The sequence below is a fragment of the Hyperolius riggenbachi genome, chromosome 7 (genome assembly GCF_040937935.1).
Source record: "Hyperolius riggenbachi isolate aHypRig1 chromosome 7, aHypRig1.pri, whole genome shotgun sequence".
Lineage (NCBI taxonomy): Eukaryota > Metazoa > Chordata > Amphibia > Anura > Hyperoliidae > Hyperolius > Hyperolius riggenbachi.
The window spans coordinates 252836122-252851986 of NC_090652.1; the positions used below are offsets into that span (position 1 = coordinate 252836122).

A 15865-nucleotide genomic window follows, 5' to 3' on the forward strand; every position below is an offset into this window, starting at 1 on the left:
GTAGGGGCGCAGGAGGGGGGGAAGCAGCGCTAGAAGGAGGGGCAGTGGAGGCAGCGGTGGGGAGGGGGGGAAAATCCCCACCCTCCCTCACCTGGGACCCCTCCTCCTGCCTCTCTCCCCCTCCATTTAGCGGTGGCAAGTGCGGGCTCGGCGGCGAGGAGGCATGCAGAGAATTACTCACCACTTTCGCGTTCCAAGCGCCGGCAGCGTCATGTCGTCAGATCTCCGCCTTCAATGCCGCCCACTGTGCTTCCTGATTAGCGGAAGCACAGTGGGCGGCATTGAAGGCTGAGATCTGTGACGACATGACGCTGCCGGCGCTTGGAACGTGGAAGTGGTGAGTAATTCTGCGCATGTCTCTCTCCTCGCCGCTGAGACCGCACTTGCCACCGCTAAATGGAGGGGGAGAGAGGCAGAAGGAGGGGTCCCAGGTGAGGGAGGGGGGGATATTTCCCCCTCCCCACCGCTGCCTCCACTGCCCCTCCTTCTAGCGCTGCTTCCCCCCTCCTGGGCATCTATACTGGGGGGAACTGTACTAGCTATACTGGGGGCAACTAAACTAGCTATACTGGGGGCAACTAAACTACCTACACTGGGGGCAACTAAACTAGCTATACTGGGGGCAACTATACTAGCTATACTGGGCACTATACTGGGGCACTACCTACCTATACTGGGTACTACCTACCTATACTGGGCACTATGCTAGCTATACTGGGCACTATACTAGGCACCATGCTAGCTATACTGGGCACTTTACTAGCTATCTGGGCACTATACTAGCTATACTGGGCACTATACTAGCTATAATGGGGCACTACCTACCCATACTGAGCACTATACAGGGGCACTACCTATCCATACTGGGACTATACTAGCTATACTGGGGGACTATACTAGCTATACTGGGGCACTATACTGGGGCACTATACTGGGGTAACTATACTAACCATACTGGGGTAACTATACTAACCATACTGGGGCAACTAAACTCCCTATACTGGGGCAACTATGCTAGCTATGCAGCCGCACCCCAGCCCCCCCCCCCCCCCATAGCCTGCTGCGCACGGCACTGTCCACTAGGTCACGCAAACACCCGCGTTCCCCCCCCCCCCCCCCCCCCCCCCCCGCCGTTCCCCGGAGAAAAATATGGTCAGAAAGTGTTCCCCAGGCCGGAAAAGGTTGGGAACCACTGCTTTAAGTACCCAACAAGCACAAAAAGTATTAAGAAGAAGTCAAGAAAAGTAAAATCTAAGTTCAGATTTGTGACTGTTAAATGCTGAAGTTATTTCATAAGGGTTACAGGGTTCCTGGTAGTTCATGGTAAGCAAAAAGCACTAGGATTTTGTGAGGGACTGAAAATAATCTAAATGCCCTCTCTTCAGAACACTACATTGAATACAATTTTGCCTTCTTGAAATAGACGGTATCTGCATTATTTTGCAACAATTCATCTATATGAATTATAGATAGAAAGATTTGCATAACTGCAGAATAAGTCATTGCTTTCTCCTTCAAAGATAAGGGCCCATAAACAATTAACTTTTTCTCCCGAGTTGTCTCCTAGTTGATATTTTCATACCTGGGGCTAAAGTGTGATAACTGCTATAAGAATCAGAATCAGATTTTATTTCGCCAAGTGCAGCAGTTGCCACACTTGGAATTGTTTGTGGTACACATCGGCATAGAGCATAGTACATAGCGGCATTTGAAACATAGTAGTGCAAAGCATGCAATGACGAGCAGACAAAGACATTTAACAAGGTAGTGCAAAAAACATGTGCAGTCTAAGGAATTTAAGGTATTTTAGTGCAAAAACTACCTGCGGTAACCCACAGAATAAGTACATATTTATTTAGGCCTGGGTCACAGATGTGCTATTTAGTTTTTCTGTGTGCGAGACTTGAGTTCAGAAGGCACACAGCTTGGGGGGAAAAGTAGTTTATGTGCCTGGAGGTTTTGGTGGAAATAGCCCTGTAACGGTGGTCTGAGCGCATGCGGTTGAAGAAGCGGCTGCCGGGATGGTGCCGGTCATTTATGATCCTGTATGCCCTTGTTCTCAGTCTAGATGCGTGGAGGACGTCCAGAGGTGGCAGGGGAGAACCAATGATTCTTTCCGCTGTATTGATTACTCTTTGCAGTCTGTACCTGTCGCTCCCGGTGGCTCCACCATACCACACGATAATCGATGAGCACAGGATTGACTCGATAGTGGCAGTGTAGAAGCTTGACAACAGTTTCTGCGGCATACCAATCTTCCTGAGTTGTCTTAGGAAGAACAGCCGTTGCTGCGCCTTCTTTTGGCATTTAGTGGCATTTTCACTCCATCTCAAGTCATTGGTGATGGTAGTGCCCAGAAACCGAACGTTTGATACTCTGGTGACTTCAGTGCCTTCGATGAAGACCGGGCTGAGTGGGGGGGGGGGGGGGCATTTACTGAAGTCGATAACCAACTCGACAGTCTTTGCAGCGTTAAGGAAAAGCATGTTGTCCTTACACCAGTTGCAGATTCGCTCGATCTCGCTACGGTAGCTGCGTTCGTCCCCAAACTGATGAGACCAAGGATGGTGGTGTCGTCCGCAAATTTAATTACCTTAACGCAGTAAGCAGTCGAGGTACATCTGTTTGTATTGAGGGAAAACAGGATCGGAGACAGTACACAGCCTTGGGGGGCGCCAGTATTGGTGGTCCTCGTTTGGGAGAGGCAGCTGCCAAGTTTGACCTGTTGTGTCCTGTTTGTGAGGAAGTCCTTGATCCAGGTGCAGAGATTTTCGTCAAGCCCTAGTTGCTCTAAGTTGTTATACAGGATGTTCGGGCAGATCGTATTAAAAACAGAGCTAAAGTCCAGGAAAAGTATCCTGGCGTAGGTGTTGGGTCTGTCCAGATGTTCCATAATGTATGCCAGACTGATGTTGATGGCATCCTCTATGGACCTGTTTGCCCTGTATGCAAATTGAAGTGGATCTAGGAGAGCGTTGGCGGAGTTTTTCAGATGGGTGAGGACTAGTTTTTTCAAAGATCTTCATGACAGTTGAGGTAAGGGCCACGGGTCTGTAGTTGTTGAGAACCGTGACACCTGTTTTTTTGGGTACTGGTATGATGGCGGACCTTTTAAAGCAGGAGGGTACTTTGCCAGCCAACAGGGAATTCTGAAAAATGGAGGTCAGTACTGGGGCTAGCGCAGGATCTCAGGCACATGGATGACACACCGTCTGGGCCAGAGGCTTTCCTAGGATTTAGCTTCCGGAGGTGCCTGAGTACGTCTGTCACCTGGATTACTACTGTTTCTGGGAGGGCATTGCCAATACTAGGAGAGGTGGGTATGGGGAGTGCCCAGCAATTATCATGCGAGCTGCCTCACGCAAAGGTTAGCGCGCGAACTGCGTTACTTCGCGTGATAAGCAAATGTTTGCGGACGATCACATGCGCTTTTCACGTGAAAGCACACGTGATCATGCGCAAACCTTCGCTCATCACGCAAAGTAACGTTGTTCGCGCGCTAACCATTGCGCGCGGCAGCTCACATGATAACTGCTGTGATGGCAGTTATCACACTTTAGTGAATCGAGCCCCTTGTCATAAAATGCCCTTTACAACACCAGCATACCTCAAAAAATACTCAAAATAATTTTGATTGTACTTTTTCACCAACATTTAGGTTCTTTTCCATTTTATCTCCTAGGAGATAACTCAGGAGAAAAAGTTAATTGCATATGGGCAAAGGCAAGATATAGAGAGAGCTAAATTGTGAACGAGTCCCAGAATATGTTATAAGAGGTTATAACAGCCTCCGCTTGATCTCAGCATTCCATCTTTAACAAAACTAGGAATACATTATTAGACATTTTTCATTGATTAGACGTTAAATTTGATTTAAAAAAAATATTGAACCTAACACAAATCTATTGAAAATGCTGCCAGGATTGAGGGGTCTCAGGGTGGGTTAATAACTTACCTGATCACCTGTAATTCCATAGACAGGTGTTGCACTGCCCTCTCTTGGAAAAGCTCTGGTCACCCCCACCTGCGTGGCTGCTGAGCTGGGTGTAGGGCACAGCAACGCAGGTGGGTGTGGCCACAGAGCTTCCGGAGCCTCCGGGAAAATGTCAGCAACTGTCTTGCCAAGGAGGGGGCGGAGCTTCATGTGTCTAATAAACGAAAGGAGAACAATCAAGTTATTAGCCTGAGACCCCCGTTCCTGGCAGCATTAAGACAGAACCTGACATGACAGGTGCTGTCTTTCACACTGGAAGTACTCTTTACGAGGTAGGTCAGTTGACCTTGAAACCCAAAATTGCCACATAAGCGCTATACACATGCAAGGTGCTGTAATGAAATTGTTGCGATTGATTTGACAGTTTGCTAGCAATCGTAAAAACATACTGTTGGGCTCTCTATGGGAGGGGGGGGGGGGGGGGGGGAGAGAGAGAGAGGTGGAGAGTGGAGAAGCATGAATAGTAGTGAATAGTAGAAATAAATGCTGATGAAGGAGCCAGCATCAGAGGCATCCTACACGACAGCCAAAACAGTCACTTTGTCAGATGAAAGACCACTGCATCTATAGAGTTTTTGGGCCAGTTTCCACCTAAAGGTCACCTGAAGAAGCCCATCAAAATCAGGGTTGGTAGATCAGAAATCCCAAAGAATACAGAGTATAGTGGGAATCGGGAGGCAACATAAAAACTGCAAAGACCATCTGGTAGATTCAACAAGTATGGGAATGGCAACAAGAGCAAAGCAGGAGCTGGGCTGGAAAAAATAAGAAACAGAAGTTGTAATGAGAGAAAGCAGCAACCGAGATGACACAACATGGAAGCGTACGGTGGTGGGTGGAAATCAAATCTGTTTTAGATATGAGAGACGCAAATGGGACATCAACATTTGTGTCTTTTAGACCTTTGAGTGGTTCTCTGCTTTCTTTCATTTAGCTTTGTGTTACATTTCATTTGCCACCATTCCACGCTTTGTAAACTAGAGCGGTTTGGATTTGCCTTGCTTTGACATGTTACACACAAACACGGATATCAATGCCAGACGAGACTTACAGAGACAAGATTCTCCTCCACGAATGGTGTCAACATGTGGGAGCGAATAGTAACCATAATATCGCTGAAGTCCATGGCTGTGATCATACCGCTCTTATTCTTGTCCTTCAGGGCAAAAGCTTGGCGGGCATGTTCTAGCTGCAGCTCCTGTAGTCAGGGGAAAGAACAAGAGTTTAAAGGGGAACTCTGGCCAAATACAGTTTTTTTTCAGCTACGGGTAAAGAAAGACAGATTACAATGAAATTGGCCTTGAGAAATGTACCATCTCTTCATTACACCAGATCTTCTGTTAAAGAGATTAGTGGAGGAGCAGATCAGAAAAGTAGCTGGCCAAGCCCATAGACAACGTTGATGTGTATGAAGTCTGCCAGCCTCAGGAATGTAAACTCACAGATCATGGGGAGTCCTGGTGAGAAAAGAGGTCCATCACAGCTCTCATAATCAAGTCCAAAATATGCAAAGGTTTCCCATAAAGGACTCAACCCTGAATGGATGTGTTCCAACTTCTTTTTATTTCATGAATAGCGGTGATACAGCATAAAAAACAAGCATGTTTCTGTCCTTTCGCCCTTTGTCGACTGGCCCGAAACTTTGTGCTGTTTTTTTATGCTGTATCACCGCTATTCATGAAATAAAAAGAAGTTGGAACACATCCGTCCAGGGTTGAGTCCTATATGGGAACCTTTTCATATTCAGACCCATTGACAACAACCAGCCCCTCGGCATCTGCTTAGGTTGTTTTGTGGAAGACCCAGCTCTGTGTGATGAATAGCGGAAAAGCCGCCGTGTGTTCTAACAGTAAGGCGGCTGATTCCGCATCTGATGCGGCGGTTTGTCCGCGTCAGCATGCGTCTGGGTTACCTGGAACTAATGGTGCACATGGGAAGGATGGCATTGGGGACGCCGCATGTTCCGACGGTAAGGCGGCGGATTCCGCGTCCAGTGCGGCGGTTTCCCCGCAGCAACATGTGCCTGGGCTGTCTGGACCTAGTAGTGCACACAGATGGAGAGCTACGCGCGCGCTGCAAGACAAGCTCTTTATACCAGTAGGAGGAAGATCAGCTGATCAGGGCGGTCAGCTGATTCCTGCTCAGTCAGTGATTGGTTGATGGGAGCTGGGCGGCGCTGTGGGGCGCTTTACTATATATATCTCCTGCTGTTCAGTTGCTGGTTGTCTGGCGTTGTGAATGCCTATGTGTTAGCACTCAGACCTTAGTCAGATCTTCAGTGTGGTGGAACCAGGAGGACCTGGGAATCCACACTTAGACAGTTACTATATATCATCTGTGTTATTCTCTAGCATAGTTCCAGGGTGTTGAGATCATGGCCCTCACACCCTAGACTAGGAATACTGTATATCATCTGTGTTATTCTCTAGCATAGTTCCAGGGTGTTGAGATCACGGCCATCACACCCCAGACTAGGAATACTGTATATCATCTGTGTTATTCTCTAGCATAGTTCCAGGGAGTTGAGATCACGGACCTCACACCTCAGACTAGGCCTTGTTCTGATATCTGTCATGACCTGTAGCGTTCTTGACTATTCTTCTGATCTCTGATTTGGTACCTTGCATATCTGATACACTGTTGCCGACCTGGCCTGTCTGACCTTCTGGCTGTCACCCCCCCTCAGGGTGGCCAGCCTTCCCGCAGGGGTCTCCTGCTCTACAGAGGGGACACTGCTCCTTATCAGTCAGGGACTCCCTCTCCAGGTGTCCTTGACTACAGTAGAGTCTTCTCTACTTATTGGACCACCTGCTACCCCGGTGGTCCAAAGGTTACTGTTGCACCAAAACACTTACACACTCAGGTGTCTAGAGGTTAGACATATTTGATTATTGGCGATTCTGCAGATCCCCAATAATCAGGTATATCTGTATTCTTGGGGATACTGCAGATCGCCAAGAATCAGATTCTCTCTCTGGTTGCTGACACCTATCGTTACACTCTGGTTAAAATTGATCAATTCAATAACTTCTCTTATGCTTGGTACACACCATGTAATTTCCCATCAGATAGATAGGTCAAAGCAATCATTTCCGACAGGTCCAATCTGATTTCTGATCATTTTTCTGACTGATTTTGTATAGAAGTGATCCGAAAATCGATCAGAAATCAGATAGGACCTCTATCTGAAGGAAAATTTCACGGAGTGTACCAGGCATTACAAGCCCCGTATTCACGGAGAAGCTAACAGTTTTTCAGATGATTGGCTGATTCATTGACTGATTAGCTGCTCATGATCACTCTACATAGATAGAAGAAACGAGAGTGAGATATGATGTAAGCTTAAGGTGCAATACACTGATGACCTTAAGATTTCTCATGACAAAGGGGGTATCAGCTACTGATTGAGATGAAGTTCAATCCTGGGTAAAAGTTGCTCTTTAATTTCTGTCCCTGTGACGGGGTCAACAGGTTCAGGATGTAAGTGGAGCATTCACTCCAACAGGCATACAAATCAACATAAACCTGACAAAACTTCTTCCCCAATCTGACCCTCATTAAACTATAAAAAAAGACTACTTTCATTTGATCTGAATGTTCTGATCAAAAATATGATCATTCACTTCAAGTTGCACCCATTCACAGCACTTGCTAAAAAACTAGTTCTATTATCTATGCAAATGAGGCTGTCAAACAGAAAGTCAAATTTACATGAAAAGTAAATAGAAGGGAAACACTGCTGATAACATTTACGTGGAGAAAAGTTGGAAGGGTCATTACTTCTCCTTTTGCAGCAGAATGAAGCAGATTTTACATGAGACTGCCAGGGTTTCTGCTTAGAATTTGAGGTATACAGATTGTACATAACTTCTTGTATCCTTCCTGTTCCTTTTCAGGGGTGTCGAACTCAAATATGAAGTAGGGCCAAAAATGAACGCTGGGACCAAGTCACGGGTCAACCTCAATGTCTCACGGCAAACTCCTTTCCTTATAAAAGTTCCCTGGTATTGAATGGCTCCATCCCTCTTTCCCTTATAAAGTTCCCTGGTGTCTACTGCCTCCTTTCTTCCGTATACAGTTCATTAGTGTCTAGTGACCACCTCCCTCCACTATACAAATCCCTGGTGTCTAGTGGTCTTCCTTCCCCATACAGTTCCTTAGTGTCTAGTGACCCTCCTCCCTCCCCTATACAGTCCCCTGGTGTCTAGTGCTTTCCCTCTTGTTCCCTCCCTTCCTCCATACCAATTCCATGGTAATCTAGGGCTTCACCTTCAATATAGCGTCACTGGTGATCTAGAGTGGGCCAAACATAATGCAAGGTGGAGAAACCACTTGCGGGCCAAATCTGACGGGCCAGAGTTTGACATGGATACTTAAGACTGTGAGCTCAAAATGACAGGGCTGTGTTACCCTTTTGTGTTTTGGAATTTGCACACATTTTGTTCATCAAAAAATCATGAAACCATTGCAGACATAGATTTTCAGTTACAGTGTTTCGGCAGTGTCACATCAAGCCCCATAGCCAATAATGAGCAGCACTGATTTTTTTTTTACTTATTTTAATAACATTATCCATAAGCAGCCAATCAAATGTAATTATTTTAACTTGCTCAGAGAAAATGACAGAAGCCTCAATGTGTTCATCTTTCTAAAAAGTAACTGTTATCAATAATAAAATAATAGAATAACTGAATTTTACATCCCAGTCAGGGCCCATTATTAGATTTATCAACAAAATGTCATAACCTTAAATCTGACGGAACACATGATTTATGTTAAGTAAAATTGAATCAGAGCGAAAGAATTCCCTTTGCGAGACCATAAATCATGTTCCACCATACAGGATTCTAATTTATGCTCCATATGCGTGTGACATGTATGTGAGGAGAATGATTGTATGTGGAAGAAATGAACACATCAGAACAGATCGCGCTGACTGATACTTATTCACAAGTACAATAGAAAGTAGATCCGTAATGAAGATTTACAGCCGGGGAAGTCTGACAGACGGCGTCACACAATAAATCATACACTTCATAGTTACTTTATCAACAATGTATATAATGTATTTCAACATTGTGGTCTGCTAGCCTACAAAAATCACCATTGAGTTACACTAAATACAGCAAAGTCCCCGCTATTCAGGACTGTTTTGGGGGATAAGGGGAGGGGGGGTTTGCTGTGATTAAAATACTCACCGAGGGTCCAGTGCCATCTTCTAGCCTTCCTGTTGCTCCTAGCGGCTTTTCTGGCATCCGTGCACGGTTCCCAGCGATTCACGTGACTCGACTTGGGTCAGGTGACATGCTGGGAGCCGTGCACGGAGGACGCTGGAAAGCACCGCCGGAAGCCAAAGGGAGATTAGAAGTCGTCCTTTGATTCTCAGTAAGTGTTAACTGCTGCACGGGGGGAGGTTTGTGCTTTTTAGGCCGGTTGCTTCACCTCTCCCAAACCAACGCAGTACGAATCTATGACCAGCAGGTGGTGCTGCAGCCCTGACTGGAAGTAGACTCTACATCCGCGTCCCCGCCGATCTCGCTGCTCTGCACCCACCGAAATCCCACTGGCTTACATTGATTGACAGGGTCAGGAGCCAATGAAAGCGGCTCCTGACTGGTGCACAGTGCTCTGCCGTCAGAGACAGCAGAGAGAGGAGCCTACGGCAGGGACAGAGCGGCGTGACTGTTGGGAGTGAAGGATTATTCCAGTAATTCGTCGGTGTTTGTCAGTAAGCACCGTTGTACTGTACCAGCAGTCTCTGGTCCAAGAGGGCAGAGACTGCTGGTACGGAAGTGGTTAAGAAACTGGCAGGCACATGTATCCAGTGTTAGGGAATCCCTGACGGTGCTGGATACAGGGGACTTTGCTGTGTAGAGATTCTAGATGTGACTATGGTAAAGATTAGTGTGAGTGCCTCTGAGGGACAGTTAAAGCAGATCTCTGGGGTGAAAATGAAACCCATACTATCAGCACAGACAACAAAAGTCATAACAGAGTAGCAGGGAAAAAAAATGTCTAAAAACTGACCACTTGTGCCATAAAATCCAGGTTTTGGTGCTTCGCTGCCATGGCAGTTTTCTACTTTTGCAAAGACTGCTAAGAGATTGTTTCATCTGTGGGTGGGAGGAGCCTCATAGTGTGGCCTGAGGGGTACTCTGCTTCCACCTCTGGCACTGAGCCCGCTCCACAATTTTGTCCAGACCATTTCTGGAGTTGTGTGTGACATTATGTAAAATTTGCTTTTTTTCCTCCTTTTTTTGTTGTCGTTTTGTTCCAAAACACACAGGGAACAAACGTGTATAACAAAACACGTGTTACTGCAATACCTTTCTGTGAGAAATACTTGATTTTCTGTAAACATTTCTGGGGTGCCAACAATTTCGGCCATGACTGTATATGAGGCTTTAGAGACTTGAATTGTTCTGTATTGTATAAAATGTTGTGTAAGATACTGTCACTATATAGTAAATGGATGATAACAACAATAATAATCAATACTATAATGTCTAGAGTGTTTTTGGATTTCTCCCATGGAAGTTTACCGGTGACGTAACGTAACGTAACTGGTATTGTACAAAAAGCACAACTTCTGTACAAAATGTGCATAATGTTTGTACACCATGTAATAATCAAAAGTTAGATACTCAATATTTTAGAGCCTTACCGTTCCTCTCTGCATCCACTCATTCCACAGCCGAGCCCCATATTCCAGCCCCTGACTTTAAAGGATAACTGTAGTGTGAAGAATATGGAGGCTGCCAAATTTAGTTCCTTTTAGACAATAGCAGTTACCTGGCAGCCTTGCTGATCTATTTGGTTTGCAGTATAACACCAGAAACAAGCATGTGGATAATTTTGTCAGATCTGAAAATAGTGTCAGAAACACCTGATCTGCTGCATGATTCTTCAGGGTCTATGAGTAAAGGGATTAGAGACAGATGATCATCAGGATAGCCAGGCAACTGGTATTGCTTGAAAGGAAATAAATATGGCAGCCTCCGTATCCCTCTCCTTATAGTTGTCCTTTAATGTTGCAGAGGCCTTAGGGTCTCCTTGAAAGGCCACAGAAGTGGACGGGGCCCCACGATGCAACGAGGGGACACAGAGGAACCGGAAGGCTCTAAGCAATCTAGGGTCCTCCTTCCTCTTGGGTGTGTATCTAACTTTTTTTTTTGTTTTAGAAAGCTAAAAAGGAATTATCTTGTTTGAGATAAGTGCACTACTTTTGATTTCAGCTGGCAAAACTTGTTGTGCTGTAAATTCTTGGAATGCTTTGATGTCTCTCTGCTAGCAGATGATGTAGAAACTAGAAACTGAAAGCAGAAGTCCTCTGTTATTGTCTCATGCTGCCCCCTAGTGACAAGTGTCCATAAATAAACATTACAGCGTACTGCTATAATGTGTGCTACTAATTAGTAGTTAATTAGTAGCAAGGAAATGTAACAAATAAACAAAAAATGTACCAAACGCTTGCAGGCCTCTAAATAAATTGGCTGCTAAAGGGTTTATAACCACATTTGTGACACTTTTTTTTTTAGAATAAAAGGCCCTTTAATTCAGCTCCTTTCATTGCAATAATGTACGGTAATTACAATTTTAGTCTACTTACCTCTTTTGTGCATACCAAATACAGCCATTCAAAAGTATTCCTTACAGAAACTGCCAGATAAGCATGTGAAAACCTAATGCCAATCACTGGGTTAGTTCAGGATTTAAAAATGAGTAGCAAGGCCACTTACTCTGTTCAACTAATTAGTCATGCAGCAAAATGGGAAGTACTGGGCGGTCTGTACTTCAGAAGGTGTACAGATTCCACGTGGAGAATGAAGTGCAATATAAGCTTACAGGCAGGTTTGGATTTCACACCTGGTTGCAAAAAGATCATTGTTAATATATTTAAATGAGAAAAATATATGTGCATCTCTGATTTACGTTGATTCCATTTTTTGTGAAGTGTGTTTAAAATAAAAATGGAGTTCTGATCAATAATACAATATACTGTACTTGCATTACTGATTTCAGCCCTGTTTTGAAATACTGACAGTTACACAGCCATTGTTTACAGAAAAAATGGCTTGTCCAAGCTCCACTTTTGGAATTTAGCATTTGCTGAAGTGCTCATAAAATCTGCACATGGATGATAAGATGTGCAGAGAGACAATTTACAAGGAAAAAACCACTGCAGACGCAGGGAGTACAATTTAGAAGAACCTCTCTTACATAGAGAGCAACAAACACTCCATGTAATTTGCTACTAGTATAGTATGGAGTAACATCTTATCCTCTGCGCACTAGAGGGGATATGTCAGTATTCAGAGGTGGACATAGGCATGTGCCGGCCGTGCAGCTGCACAGGGGTCCCATGCCCTCTAGGGCCCATGCAGCTACACCAGGGGCGTATCTGGGTAACATAGAGCCTATGGCAAACACTGAAAGTGCGCCCCCCGGTCAGAGCCCCGTTCCCCTCTAAAAACAGCATCCTTTCTCGGGTACATGTGTCATGGTTACCTGAGTTTCTTGTCCTCTATTCTAACACTAAGCCAAGTGCGCCCAACATTTATAAGTTAAGTAGCCGTGTTCCCCAGGGAGTCTGATCTGAGGTCTGAGTGACGCAGAGGCACGGGAGCAGGCATGGCGGTGCAACACAGGGGAAGGCATAGGGGGGCAGCACAGGGGCAGACATGGCGCCCATGGTGCTGTGGCACCCATGGCACAAGCCATGCCTGCACCCCTCTAGATATGCCTCTGAGCTACACCACAGCTAGGGCATGATTATTCTGTAGGCTCTTCTCGGTGTATTTCTCTCTGAAACCCATTAGGGAACAGTGATATTTGCTTGTGGCCCAGTCATACACAAGTATGAAATGTGTGCTACATCAACACAGTGTCTACAGAATGTGACCTAGAGAGCCATGTACTTGTATGTTGTCAAAATTATTTGGATCCAACCGTAATCTGATATGATTATGGCCACTCACATGGCAGCCCTTCATTTATTCTGCATAAGGGCCCCCTGTTGGATTTGGCTGCCACTGCCGGTATTCAAAAACAGGGCAAAAAATAAAAACTATATTGCATTATCGACAACAGCCCACTTTTATGTCACTTAAAGCACACTTAAAGTGACACTGAAGCAAAAATAAACTTTTGAGATAATGAATTATATGTGTATGGATAATTAAAATAACATTAGTAGCAAAGAAAAAGAGTCTCATATTTTTATTTTCAGCTACATAGCTTTATTTATAACATTGCATCATTTGCAGTTTAGAAACCACACTCTGTATTTTAAGCTGTAAAACAAAGCGGAGCTAATGAACCTTTGAACTTTCCTGCAGTAAAAACCTTATCTCAAGCTGTCTCTGTTTCTTGGCTGTTTAACTACTTGCCGACTGCTCCACACCAATTGGCGTGAGCAGTGCGGCAGCCCCAGGACCGCTCCACGCCGATTGGCGTGAACGGCCGTCTATGGGGCTAGCAGGAGATCGCGCGCAAGCTGCGTGCGCATCTCCTGCTAGGAAGGCGGAGCTAAGCTCCGCCTTCAGTTTACTAACGGCCGCTCGGGAGACTGTTAGACGTCGATTTCGCCATCTAATTACTTTGTACAGCGCTGCGATCTGCAGCAGCGCTGTACTGGGGACAGCCGTGTCTGTCAGTGCAAAAGTGATCCGCTGTCATAGGCTGACGCCTATGACAGCCGATCACGCTGATTGGCCGGCGGGTGGAGGGAGGGAGGGAGCGCCCGTGTAATAATAATTAAAAAAGCACATAATTTTATTTAAAAATAAAAGATATAAATAATTATAAAAAAAAAAATAAATAAACATTGGGGAAGCGATCAGACCGCAACAACAGAGAGTTCTGTTGGTGAGGAGAAAAGGGGGGGGGGGGGGGGGGGGATCACTTGTGCGCTGAGTTGTATGGCCTTGAAGCTGCAGTGGCCAGTTTCATGAATAAGGGCCTGGTCTTTAGGGGGGGTTAACACCGCGGTCCTCAGATGGTTAAGCTATTTAGGAAACAGGGCTGTTTTCAAAAAAGTTGGTCAAATAGCTCAGAGAAGCTCATTTGCAAAGATAACAACTCAACATGAAACTTTTTTCTTTGTTACTAATGTTCTATTTATTATCTGTACTACACATACAAATCATAAGTTTATTTTCACTTCACATTTGCGTTAAAAACCTATCTGATGTTAAACTTATCTAAAATTTGATGTTGATTACAGCGCTGCAGATTGGTGAATCAAATACAGTTTTTGCTGTAGGATCAATGGAAAGTGATTAATAGCAGTGCACAGGAATCGGCTGACAATTTGGCTGCTACTGATTGACTGTAGATCGACTAAGGCCTCCATTTCCACAGGACGCTGAAGCAAACTTTACACCTGTCAGCTGTGCTGGTTCACCGGCCGGACGCTTACTAGCACTCTGCACGGGCAATGGACAAGTCGTCACCTCCTCCCGCCCCCAACCCCCACCGGGGAATTGCATCTAAACACGGCCATGTGACGTGCGCGATGTTACCAAACGCTGCCATTCGGCGGCATGTAACTGCCATCACATAGCACTTGTGACCAGCAGCCAGGAGGTTGAGCTGCCCGACAAACGAGCTGGAACTGAAAAAGAGGTCTTACTGTTTCTGACCAAGCACTTTGACATCAATCTCATTCCAGCTGTGCTTGTCTGAAACGCCATTTGATTTTACCATGTAAGGAGTTTGTAGAAAGCAGGGCACCAGTATAATGCTCAATTTAGTTTTATTCCAGCAGGTACATCAAACACTTAAGCAGCACACAGGAGTATCAGAGGTCTCTGACGAAGCAGGGGAAGCCGTGAAACGGCTGTCAGGCTGCTTATACTCCTGTGTGCTGCTTAAGTGTTTGATGTACCTGCTGGATTAAACTTGAATTGAACATTATACCGGTGCCCTGCTTGCTACAAACTCCTTACATGGTTGAATCGACTTCTATGGTGGTGAGCACAGTGTCGTGGCTCTGGATTCAGTGTGCACTGCTTTTACAGTCGCATTGAGTGCCAATCACTATTGCTCTTCATTTTTGGATATTTGATTTCTTAGATTCAATCATTTACCAGTCATTGATACCAGTGTGTTCGGCTTTGTTTGATTTCTCCTCAATCAACATAAAATGTATTAATCAAAAAAACAAAAAAAAACAAAAGCATTCTCTTGAGCAATTGAACTCAATGAATGTATGTACTGGTGTATATTCCCATAAATATCTCACCTGCAAGAACTCTGTGAACTCCAAGTAGGTGAGATGTTTCTTCCGGTTGTGGCCGAAGTGAAGCCGAATAAATTCGCAGTCCCAGTTGAAAGGGATGTGATGGTGAATGATCGTCTGTCCAAATATTTCCTTAACATCCTCTTGGAAGAGAAATCAGAAAATGAAATACTTGTGTTACAGCTAAATGGCTGATTACAGTAAGTTGTAATAAACAAAAAGAATCTCAATAATCACACATCCCAAATCCAGGCCCCAGTATAGAAACACCAATTGAAATAAGTGGGATAAAAAGTCACCCTCCAGGTATTTTTAATATTTTACTCAGTGCTGGTCGTAATGGAAAAATCTACGCTTACGGATCATTACACATAATTTTACGCCATTACGCATTACGCAATTACGGCGTAGGAAATTATCTACGGTTCATCACTGTAATTATGCGTTAACTTACGCAGTTACGCGTAAGGATACCGTAATGTAGGAGCTTACGCTACGATGTTACGCGTAGTGCCGTAATACCCATTAATGCATATTTTTTGACGCATACTGACGATGTGTACGCAATAGCCGTCAATGTGACAGCTATTGCGTACACATCATTCGTATGCGTCAAAACGTACGCTTAT

At 44.9% G+C, this 15865-nt stretch overlaps 1 protein-coding gene across 1 annotated transcript in view; it reads right to left on the reverse strand.

Moving 5' to 3' along the window:
• The window catches only part of SLC25A12 (solute carrier family 25 member 12), a 194416-nt gene that overhangs the window by 120892 nt on the left and 57659 nt on the right, over positions 1-15865 (reverse strand). Inside the window, exons 5-6 of the mRNA XM_068245524.1 lie at positions 15240-15379; positions 5046-5192 (exon numbers count right to left, since the gene is read on the reverse strand). Coding sequence (XP_068101625.1) covers positions 5046-5192; positions 15240-15379 — 287 coding nt within the window. The remainder of the gene's footprint in view (positions 1-5045; positions 5193-15239; positions 15380-15865) is intronic.